We start from the raw sequence: 12,268 nt of genomic DNA, 5'->3' as shown, positions 1-12,268 counted from the left end.
ATGTTCTTATTATATCTGGAATATGTTTTCATCTAGTCCAGCTTTATAATTGAAATAAATTGAACGTTTTAAAGGCTTTATCTTGTATTCAAGATTCACGTGCTTTTTCAATTGGTATCAAAGCCCGGAGACTTAAATTACTAGTCTAACCGATCTGGCTATCACGTGTTTTTTGAACTCAAGATCTCAGCATCTGTCTCTTTTTTTTTTTGTGTATCTGGTTTACTTGTTGCTCACTGTGCATTGAGTTTGACAGAATGGAACGACATAGAGCACCTCCTGAGCTAACAGGTGACAACTATGCGTACTTGAAGGCCCGCACCAAAATGCATCTACGAGCTCAAGGGGAGAGGGTCTGGAGGGCTGTTCTCACTGGTTGGTCTCATCCCACCAAAGATGGAGTCAATACAGGAGATCCTCTAGTCCTCAAACTAGAAGCAGAATGGACAGAGACTGAGATGACTACCGCAAGCTTCAATCATAAAGGGTTAGATACTATATTTTCTTTAATGCATGAGAGTCAATTTACCATTGTTGCAGGGTGTGACTCGACTAAAGAAGCTTGGGATGCCTTAGAAACTACCTATGAAGGAACTGCATCAGTTAAACAATCCAAGTTACAAATGGTTCAAACCGACTTTGAAGATCTAAAGATGAAAGATGATGAAACCATAGTGGATTTTCATGCTCGGGTACAAGAATTAGCCAATAGAGCAAGCATTTTAGGCGAACCAATCACTCAAAAAAGACTTGTCAAAAAGATTCTTCGTTCACTCCCTCCAAGGTTTCGAATGAAAGTTACAGCCATTCAGGAACATGATGGATGGGAAAAGAAAATGGTACAACAATTGATAGGAAGCCTACAAACGTATGAGATGGAAATCTTAGGCGGACGTGAAACAAAAGGAAAAACCGTAGCATTTACTGTCGAAGACGCTGGAGCAGTCTCTGGTCACGATGAGGTAAGTGATGTTCCAGTAGTCTTTTTAACTAAAGGTTTTTCTAAATTGTTGCAACAGGTAAAACAACGACAATCTGGAAAACTTAGCAAGTTTCAAGGTCAAAGAGGATCGGGATCGAGTGCAAATCGTAACAATCAAAGATCAAACTCATCTAGCCAACGACCAGGTGCATCTAGGAACTCTCAATCCAAAGACAAAACCGGAGGCAAAGGGATCAAATGTTATGAATGTGAAGGGTATGGCCATGTGCAGGCTGAATGTCCAACCTATTTGAGAAGAAAGAAGTCAATGAAAGTTGTACTTACCTGGAGTGATGATGATGAACCAGAAACAGATCCAGGTTCTGATCCAGATGAGATCTCCGGAAACTTTGTTGCCTTTACAGCTCTTACAACTACAGTACCCGAATCTACAACTGGCGAAGAATAAGAAATTGAAGAGTATGTGTCATCAGAAGACCAAGATTTACCTGCACCTTCTTTTGAAGTAGAATATAAAAAACTGTATGCTAAATGGGAAATTCTTGTAAAAGTCAATAGGTCTCTGTCTAGTCAGGTTAACATTCTAGAAAATGCCAAAAAAGTGTATCTATCTAAAATATCTGACAGGGACAGCATCATTGAAGACAATCACAAGAACGAAGAAAATCTCAAACATGAGATAGAAAATCTCAAAAAGGAACTGGAGCAACTCAAACGCAAGATAAAAATGATGGATAACACATCCACCTTAGACCAAATATTAGATTCTGGTCGAAAGACATCTACAAAGTATGGATTAGGCTACTCTGGAGGAAAGGACAAAGCTACTACAATTTTTGTCAAAGCCTCAGGTTCTGACTCAGTCTCTGGAGCAGATCAAGATAGTCCAGAAACTAGTACAGCTCGGCGTCAAGTTAACTTTGCTCCAAGGAAAACGTCAATCAAGGTTAGAATGTATAATCCTATATGTCATTACTGCAGGGTACGCGGACATACAAAATCGGAGTACTTCTACTTCTACAAAGACCAACGCTGTGAGAAATACACAAACAAATCTATCACCCCGTTTGTCAAGCAAATTTGGGTGAAGAAAAGTGACTTTGTATGTCATGTCTCTTTCCACTCTACAAGTACTAACAGAAAAGAGAGATGGTACTTTGATAGTGGATGCTCGCGGCATATGACGGGTGATGCTAAGTTCCTAAACAATATAAATGGAAGTACATGAGAAGTAACTTTCGGCGATGGTGTTAAGGGAAAGATCACTGGAATTGGCACTCTAAATGTCACAGGTCTACCCAAACTCCAACAAGTTCTATTGGTGGAAGGTCTGCATGCAAATCTGATTAGTATCAGCCAATTATGTGATCAGGAGTGGAAAGTCTGCTTTACAAAAGACAGCTGCAACGTTACAGACTACAAAAAGAACTGTGTCATGGAAGGTAAACGCTCTTCTGATAATTGCTATATACTTACTAACGATTCTTATTGTTACAGGTCCAGCATAAAAGAATCAAAACTGTGGCATCAAAAGTTAGGTCACTTGAACTATCGCTCACTTGAAAAACTAATCAAGATTGAGGGTGTTCGAGGTCTACCTAATATCAAGGTAGAAACAACTGGAGTATGCAGTGCCTGTCAAGCTGGAAAACAAACTAGAGCAGCGCATACCTCTCAAAATATGATCAATACCACACACTACCTGGAACTCATTCACATGGACCTCATTGAACCTACCCGAACAGAAAGCATTGGAGGTAAAAGGTATATTTTAGTTTGTGTTGATGATTTTTCTAGGTTTTCGTGGGCCAGTTTTCTCAAGGAAAAGTCAGAAACTTTCGAAGCCTTCAAAGCCCTTGCCCTAAAACTCCAAAAAGAGAAAGATGGGCCAATCATACGCATTAGAAGTGATCATGGACGTGAATTCGACAACCAAGTATTTGATGATTGGTGTGCATCAGTCGGTATTTTCCATGAGTATTCAGCACCTAAAACACCACAACAAAATGGCGTGGTTGAAAGGAAGAATCGCACAATTCAAGAGATGGCTCGGGTTCTACTCAATGCAAAAGACTTGCCTCAGAGATTTTGGGCTGAAGCAGTAAGTACTGCTTGTCACACGATAAACCAAGTTTATCTACGACCCGGAACACATCATACTCCATATGAAATATGGAAAGGTAAGAAGCCTAATATTAACTATTTTCATATTTTCGGCTCACGGTGTTTTATCTTGAAGGACCGAAACCCAACTGGAAAGTTCGAGCCTAAAAGTGATGAAGGGTACTTCCTTGGGTACTCAACGAATAGTCGTGCCTACCGTGTCTACAACAAAGTTACAAAATCCATCATGGAATCGGCAAACGTGGTGGTTGATGATCAACCTGAAGAAATAACCGAGGTCATAAGAGTCTCTAATCCAGAAGATACTCCAGAACCTGACACAAATAATCCAGAACCCCCTGAAACTACATCATCAGATTCTACTCCAACTTCTCCAGCTACCAGTTCAGAACCTGGTCCAGACCCAGATGCTGGAGCACTCGACGGGGCTATACGACTTCACAAAGATCACCCTACTCAAAATATCATAGGAAATCCATCCTCTGGAGTAAGGACTAGAGGGATTAAACGATATTACCTCGAGCTTGCAGGGTATACGTGTTACACATCAGAGATCGAACCCAAGACGGTAAAAGAAGCCCTATCTGATGAACACTGGATTAAAGCCATGCAGGAAGAACTCGGACAATTTGAACGTAACAAGGTATGGAATCTAGTCCCTAAACCTGACGGTGTGAATGTTGTAGGAACAAAGTGGATCTTTCACAACAAGACTGATTCAGCTAGAAACATTGCTCGCAACAAAGCAAGACTGGTTGCACAAGGCTACTCTCAAATTGAAGGTATCGATTATGAAGAGACATTTGCACCGGTAGCACGCCTAGAATCTATTCGCCTTCTTCTATGTATAGCGTGTGCTCTAGGGATAAAATTGTTCCAGATGGATGTCAAAACGGCTTTTTTAAATGGATATCTGTCCGAAGATATATATGTTGCTCAACCTAAAGGGTTTGAAGATCCTCATCATCCTGACCATGTCTACAAACTGGACAAGGCTCTATATGGTCTAAAACAAGCTCCGAGGGCTTGGTATGAAAGGCTATCCCAGTATCTTCTCCAGCACGGCTATAACCGAGGGGGAGTCGACAAAACCTTATTTATCAAAAGGTCAGGTAAGCATATTACAATTGCTCAGGTTTATGTTGACGATATTATCTTTGGTTCCACTCAAACAGGTGCTACAGATCAGCTGGTTCAAGTCATGCAACAGGAATTTGAAATGAGTATGATCGGAGAGCAAACCTATTTTCTAAGACTACAAGTTCAACAAACCGATGAAGGAGCATGATCGGGAGTCTACTGTATCTGACAGCCAGCCGTCCAGAAATTATGCTCAGTGTTGGAATATGTGCCAGGTTTCAAGCGGCTCCTAAAGAATCACATCTTAAAGCCGTGAAAAGAATAATAAAATATGTCAAAGGTACTCTCAATTATGGCATTTGGTTTTCGAATGATACTAATTTGAATCTTGTAGGATACAGTGATGCCGACTGGGCCGGAAATGCAGATGACCGCAAAAGTACATCTGGTGGTTGTTTCTTTTTGGGAAAGAACTTAGTTGCCTGGCTAAGTAAGAAGCAAAACTCGATATCTCTCAGCACAGCTGAAGCTGAATACATCGCAGCTGGTAGCTGTTGTACTCAACTCCTATGGATGAGACAGATGCTTCAAGATTATGGTCTACATCAAGAGTACATGACACTCTATTGTGACAACACTAGTGCGATCAACATCTCCAAAAATCCAGTTCAACATTCCCGAACTAAACATATTGAAATACGACATCATTTCATAAGAGAATTGGTAGAAGACAAGGAAATCAACCTGGAGTACATTTCAACAGAGAAAAATCTAGTGGATCTATTTACAAAGCCTCTTGATAACACAAGATTTGAGTTACTTCGAGCTGCTCTCGAGGTGTGCAGGTTTTCAATCTAAGTTTGTTTTGTGACTCAAATAAAATTTTTGTATTTCTTTTGTTTTGTGCTATTTCTTTCCTTTTCAGATTTACTCCAGAAAATCCTCCAGATATGATCTCTGCTCCAGTACGCTCTCCAGACCGGAAAATAAGCCTCTTTGACCGCACTAAATAATCAAATTTTTTTATTAATTCTTTCTCTCACTTAGCTGTTATACACCACCGTTTCTTCCCCAAAATTTATAGAATCCAATCCCTACAATTACTCTCATTTACCTTTAAAATCTCTTCTACCCAATTCTTCGAATCCTTGCAAAAATCCTCTACTCAATCGATCCGATTGCACCTATCTCTCTTATGGCTAGTCATTTTGATCTTAATCCATTCCTTTTCTACCTCACGGAAGATGAGCGCCTAGATCTCTATCGTCAAATTCTTTTGGGAACAGCTCCGATCTCGGACATCTCTGCTCGCCGGGTTCTTGCAACACTTCTTCGATACCCATCTCTGATGGAGGAGTTATCTGTGAAAGACTCAAAGGAGATCTTTTCCAGAGCATCAGGGATCACGGATGACCCATGGCCGCTTGATGAAATCTTAGACGAGGAAATCCTTCAGGGAGAACTTCGGGCTCAGCAACTGCGGGCTCAATCTACGGTTTGATTTCTCTAATCTCTTAGGGAGCAATATCTTATTGCTTGTTAATTAGGCATGCATCGCATTTTTATGCTTTAATTTGCTTATTCTGCCTTGATTATCTATGGTCGAGTTTCTTATGCCTAAAATTGCTTCTTGCTTTGATTATTTATGGTATGTTTGTTTTGAGATTGTGCTATTGTCTTGTGAAATTAGGATCCCTCTGCTGGTATGTCTATTGTGCCTCTGTCTACGATTTCCTTCACAGGTTCCCAACCTCAAAACACGGACAAGGCCACTTCCAAACTGGCTGAGCATTCGCATGATCCAGTCACTGCTCCAGCCTCGGATCCAGTTATTGATGATCCAGTCTCTGCTCCAGGATCTGTTCCAGAGGATGTTGAGGTATCGATTCGGGACATAGTCTCTGAGCCTGAGGATCCATCCATTCAAGCAGCCATCATCTCAGACACCATTGCAAATATGCCAAACACTGCCCGTGCTGAAACGGCTGTTCCAATTATCAGAGTGCCGTTTACGAAGGCCAAAGGGAAAGCCAAGGTTACTGATCCAGATGAAGCTTCTGCTGCAGCTCCGGTGACTAAGAGAAAACTTCACATGTCCGATGATGTTGAATTTGTCTCTGAATCTCGTCCTAGCAAGCGTTCTGAACATCGGTTAACGGGTCTTGCTCAGCGTACACGATCGAGAACTGGCATGTCTACTCCAGCTCCTGCTTCTGCTCCAGCCTCTGCTCCTGCTTCAAAGCCAGCTGCATCAACCAGATCCAAGACCGTTAAAGTATCCAAGGACACTTTGTTCAGACCAATCTTGCTCTCTCCTGCATTGGAAACAGTATGGCAGCAGCATTCCAATCGCGATATCTTGGTTGAGAAGAATTTCAGTATTGAGTACCTCATTCGCATGTGCAATATTATTCCTCGTCTTAGGGCTCAAAACCTTCTCCAGACTATCCAGAATGTGGGAGCCTACTCTGCCTGGCTTATTTCGGAATTCTACGCCAATCTCACATCTGATTCTCTTCGGCCGGCCTCTCCGCATCATCATCAGGTGTTTCTCCGGGATGTTTGGTATGATTTTAGTCCCTCTATTATTAATGCTTATTTTTAGCGTGATGCGTGTGATGATCTTTTTGAGCCTGCTAGGGACTTTCTTGCTTCACATCTTACCCACAATGAGATCAACATCTGGCCAAAGGATGGTCTGCCTTCAAATGTACTTACTGCAGTCTATTCGGTTCTCTTTCGCCTAGCTTTTAGCAATTGGATCCCGAATGTCTCTGTGCACATTGTCAATAAGAAGATGGCCTCTCTGTTATACAAAGTTCGACATCAGCTGCCTATTGATCTTGGTCACCTCATCTATCATCACATCATGAGTTTTGCTAAAAAGAAGGAAGCCAAGATTCATCTCCCTTTTCCATGTCTTATCACCGGGATTCTGCAACAACAAGGGCTTCAACTCTATTCCAATGAAGAGCTCTGCCATGTTACTCACAAGACTTTTATGGACTCTCGCATCTTCCAAAGGTCACACTATGATGATCGGGCCACTCTCTCCTCAGTTCCACCTGCCCCTGCTCCAGCTGATCCTCCAGCGACAGGCCCGGCCTCTACACCGACTACTTCTGCTTCGACACTGGCGGTTCTTCGTCAGCAAGTCACCTTTCTTACTTCACACATAGCTACCATGAAGGATGCCTCTCTCGCCATTCAATCTTCCATCTCTACTGCCGAGGCTCAGCTGCTCCGCAAAAATCGCCAGATTGCCTCTATTGAGAATGCTTCTACTGATGCTCCTGCTGGTGATGACGAAGACTTGGAGACCTCCTCCTCCTCCACCTAGTCCTGATGCTGCTCTTTGTCCATTAGATTGACAAAAAGGGGGAGTGCACGTAGTAAGGGGGAGTATGTTTTTGTGAACTTAGCCATAAGTGCCAGTGAATAATGTGGTGTGCTTTACCGTTGTTTTTGCTTTTATGTGTATTAAGGTGCTGCGTGTTTTGCCTTGACTATGTGATAAATGCTATGCAGCTATATTATGTGACATGTATGTGTTCTGTGTATCTTTGTGCTTTAAATTTCTATGTGTTTGTATGCCTTAATTATGTTTGAAATTCTCTGGCACAACATTGGTTAAGTTTAAGGAGGGTGTGTGTCTAGCTAGCTACTCTTGACTAGTGACTAATCCGATCTCAATTGTATAGATTATTCATTTGGCAATTCATTTTAAAGCCGATGATATCTTTTAGTAGTTTTGTCAACTAATAGCCAAAGGGGGAGATTGTAAGTGTAAATTTATTGCACATTTAAATCTCTGTATTATTGGCTTAGATTAGTTGTCAAAGTAGTCCTGGATTAGTTGCTGGATTAGTCACGTCGTCTGGAGTAGTTGACTGGATCAGCACAAGAAAGTAATCCAGGAGGTATAAAGCCTGTTCAAAGTATTTATTCAAGACCCTATCAATGGGGAGATCTAAATCTAATGGAGCAGCCAAATTCAAGGAATGGAAGAGTGCATGCTTTGAGGATCAAAACATCATTTACAACCTATATATAATGCTACCTTAATTAGCATTCAAATTGCGCACTCTTTCACGAAGCCTTAATTTGAAAATCTTGGTGCATCTATACCAAATATATCCTGTACTGTTGTGTGTGAAGAAGATCTTGCAATCAGATCATGAAGCAATGAAGAACGCCTGCACATCGGATCCACTGGAGTAGGTTATGGAGTAGTTATAGGTTATACTTTAGAGTGTAATTAACTATCCTCTTGTACTCCGTTTTTCATCATAGTGGATTTGGGTTGATGTGAGTGGCCCGCAGACGTAGGAGTGAGGCTTCGAACTGCGTGAACATATCCTGGTGCAAGCTTTCCTTTATTGCTATTTATTTCATGTTCTTTATTATATCTGGAATATGTTTTCATCTAGTCCAGCTTTATAATTGAAATAAATTAAATGTTTTAAAGGCTTTATCTTGCATTCAAGATTCATATGCTTTTTCAGTATTAAATGATATTTTTTTATGATAAAGAAAATTTGCAGTCGCTATATGAGGGTATGTATAAGGTAAATAAGTTATTGTATAATAGTTTACAAATTACATATGAGAGGTAAATCGCACTATAAAAATTTTGTGTGACGGGCTCGTCCAAGATGGTATCACAAATAATACAATCGTTATACCCTACACCACGGCGCGCGTAGCACTGTGCGCCGCGCGCCTCCCAAAACGACGTCGTTTTGGGATGCGCGGTAGGAAGTTGCTGTGATTATGTGTATTTGTTCACACAATTATGTGTATTTGTTCACATAATTATGTGTATTTGTTCATACAGTTATGTACATTTTTTATACAATTATGTACATTCTTTTTATACAATTATGTACATCCGAATCAGAAAATTTGTGTGTATTATGTTAAGAATTGATGTGTATTATGTTAAAAGTTTATGTTTATTATGTATTATGTTAGATTATGTGTATTATCTTTTAAAAAGAGTATGTATATTTTGTTATATAATTATGTACATTCATGTATACAATTATGTGTATTCTAGTATAACATTATGTACATTTTTGAACAACGGGTTTTTTTTAAAGAAAAAATTACTGCCATTCACTTGGGCGGGAAATTTCAAAAAAAAAAATTTAAAGCGACGTCATTTTGCATCTGGGTGCACAGTGTAACGCGCGCCGTGGTATAGGATATAAATTGCCCAAATAATATGATTTGGGAAATTTAACTAAATTTTCATAATTATTGACAAATTGTAAGTTTGTGACTTCATCAGTCTATTCGATCATTCCATCACAAGTTAAACATTATTCCAAAAGGCTGAACCCCAACCCTAAGGGCCCCCCACACCCCGGCCCGACAGAGCATTTGGGAGGATGTAAATCATGGTGACTCAACTGAACATGAACCATAGAGGCTAGACCGGTGCTCACTGCGCACAAGAAGCCCCCCTCACTTTGAGAGGTTGCTCCCACACTGCCGCTGGTGAGACTCAATCCCTAGTCATTATTCCAAAGTTTCACCTCTATGACCCGTTGAGCTACCCATGCGGGCCATCACAAGTTAAACATGGAGTTACATCAGGTTGTAAAGGGAAATGATCGAAAGATAGAGATTAACAAATTATGTAATAAGGACTAATTAATTAACAATTTATGAAGCTAACAATAAAACTTAAATAATCAATACGATTAACAATTATCATATATCCTTTAAAAAAAAATAATTATCATATATAAATTTGGACTAAGGAAAACATGTCACTTAAATTTTTTTTTTTTTTTTTTTAGTACTACTGACTCTGTTACAATTAGACCTTTCATTTGGGAGAGAGTCACTTCATGCCACTAGACCACAAGTTCATTGGCAGCAACATATCACTTAAATAATTCACTAAATTTATAGCTATCGTGCAATTGGACCATTGAATTTAAGTGCGTAATTAAATTATTAAATAAGTAAAATATGTTCAATAATGATATTTTTAACTTTTTTTCAAAGCAAAATATGTGCAATCATGATATTTGTAATTTGTTCAATTTAATTTGAGTTGAAAACATTTCAATATTTCCTCTCAACTAGCTAAAGCTGCCAATTTGCAGCATGACTCATTAACATGACACGAAAATAAAGGATTAATGTTTAGCCTTAACATGTCCGGATTATTAACGGATTGACCCATTCATATTAACAATAGTTATGATTTTTATCATTTAATTTTATGAATATTATGATATGTTATGAATTGAATATCTTTAGTATTTTCTTAGATGATTTAATTGTTGATTAAAAAAGAGTTCATACCACAAATGGTCCTCTGACTATTGGACTAATACTCCTTTTAGTTCTCGACTTTCAATTCGACCAAAATACGTACCTTGATCACTTTTTTTTTTTTACCACAAATAGCTATCCGTTAAATTTTTTGTTAAATGGGTGTTAAATATATGCGTATTATCATCAAATTAATTAATATGATTACATCTTTTAGAGAATTATGCGGATTAATTTAATATGGTTGTGATTACCTCTTTTAAAGAATTATATGGCAACATAATTAATTTCAAATATTAATAAAAATTAAGTTAATAAATATAAAAATCATATTGTAAAATGTAAAGTATAATATAATTATTATAAATATATAAATTATTCTCATATTCTTAAGCTAAAATATTAATCTTTTTAGATTAAAATCTCTAAAAGATAATTATTTATCATTATTTCAAAAGTAAAATTATATTATAGTTATAGTATCAACAAATTCATAGATGATACAAATTTATGGTATATGTTGATAAATTACAATAAATAAATACTTATTTTGAAAATCTAAAAATAGAATTTATTGTTAAGAAATGAAATATAATCCACAAGCTTTTAAAAACTCTTTCACAAATAATAAATGATTAATAACACTACACTTTCATCTTAAATTTACCTTATAATATTCATTGATTATTATATTTGATTGGATATTATTTGTATTTGATTATTGAGTAGATTCTCTTTTGAACTTGTGATAGGTTCGATGAATTAATGAACAACCAATGTATATAAATAATTTTATTGCCACTCAAAATGTGAACACTAAGGCTATGTTTGGCAAATCTAGCTGAAAAAGGTAGCTGAAAGTTGAAAAGCTATAAGCTAGGAGCTGAAAACAGAAGAGTTGTTATGCTTGAAAGTGTTTGGTAAAATTAGCTTTTTGATAAACTGATAAATGTAAAAGGACAAAAAAATACATCTTCATAAAATTTAAATTAGTTTCTTTACATATTAAACTTTAAAATTTTGTCTTAAAAAAGAATTAACATTTTGAAATAAAATTATTAGCATAATCATGGTCTAACATCGCATAATGAAGTAGCAATATTGTTGCGAATCTCCTTCATCTAATAATAATAATAATAATAATAATAATAATAATAATAATAATAATAATAATAATAATTACGGTGAAAGTTGCAGATAAAGGAGGAGAGAAGAGGATTTTAATTGGGAGAGTAAAAGATGTTACAGAGTATTTCTTTAAAATAATAAGGACAAAGATATGGGAAGAAAAAGTTAGGAATCTACTAACTTATTTTGGAAAAGACTACCTTTTCCAAAATAAGCTCTTATTTTAAGTTAGGAGCTTATTTTGTAAACATTACCAAACAAAGCGTATAGCTTATTAGTAGCTTAAGATAAGTTATAAGTTTGGCTAAACAGACTCTAAAAGGTGATAGAATTTAGGAGGGAAAAAATAATATATATAACTAAGAGTTAATAATATAAAGTTAATTTATAAATATATAAAGTATTTATTATTTATATATAGTTAATATGAGATCACATTCTTATTGAATTAAATCTATGAGAGTGAATCATTTTTAATATTGTCAAAATAAATTTATTTTTTAATTTGCAGAAAGTCAACATCAGCTACCTAGTGTGCTCTAGATGAAACACATCTTGCGACCTAGAAGGAAAAAAAAAACTACAATTAGGTAATTAAGCCAACCTAGGTAGGTTATCCATAAACTATCGCCTCAAACTAAGAAGACCAATAACCAACTCCTGTCGAGAATCAAACTTGAAAGCTTATCGTTATCAAGTCAT

At 37.3% G+C, this 12,268-nt stretch overlaps 1 protein-coding gene across 1 annotated transcript; it reads left to right on the top strand.

Annotated features, from left to right (window-relative positions):
* Positions 1–257: 257 nt before the first annotated feature.
* Positions 258–5,160, top strand: LOC109183937. The gene is made up of 8 exons (XM_019333964.1): positions 258–962; positions 1,020–1,380; positions 1,495–2,163; positions 2,316–2,385; positions 2,441–3,912; positions 4,015–4,179; positions 4,542–4,758; positions 5,073–5,160. The coding sequence occupies exons 1-8, from the start codon at positions 258–260 to the stop codon at positions 5,158–5,160; spliced, it is 3,747 nt and encodes a 1,248-aa protein (XP_019189509.1).
* The last annotated feature ends 7,108 nt before the right edge of the window (positions 5,161–12,268 follow it).

Source organism: Ipomoea nil, unplaced genomic scaffold (genome assembly GCF_001879475.1).
Source record: "Ipomoea nil cultivar Tokyo-kokei standard unplaced genomic scaffold, Asagao_1.1 scaffold1237, whole genome shotgun sequence".
NCBI lineage: Eukaryota > Viridiplantae > Streptophyta > Magnoliopsida > Solanales > Convolvulaceae > Ipomoea > Ipomoea nil.
The sequence above is the reverse complement of the archived record's forward strand: the minus strand, read 5'-3'. Positions and strand labels throughout refer to the sequence as shown.

Excerpts from the sequence above, each read along its gene's own strand:
- LOC109183937 (XM_019333964.1), top strand. The coding sequence starts at position 258 with ATGGAACGACATAGAGCACCTCCTGAGCTAACAGGTGACAACTATGCG. Across the intron at positions 963-1,019 it reads CAGTCTCTGGTCACGATGAG|GTAAAACAACGACAATCTGG; the intron begins GTAAGTGATGTT and ends TTGTTGCAACAG. Across the intron at positions 2,164-2,315 it reads CCTAAACAATATAAATGGAA|GAGTGGAAAGTCTGCTTTAC; the intron begins GTACATGAGAAG and ends TTATGTGATCAG.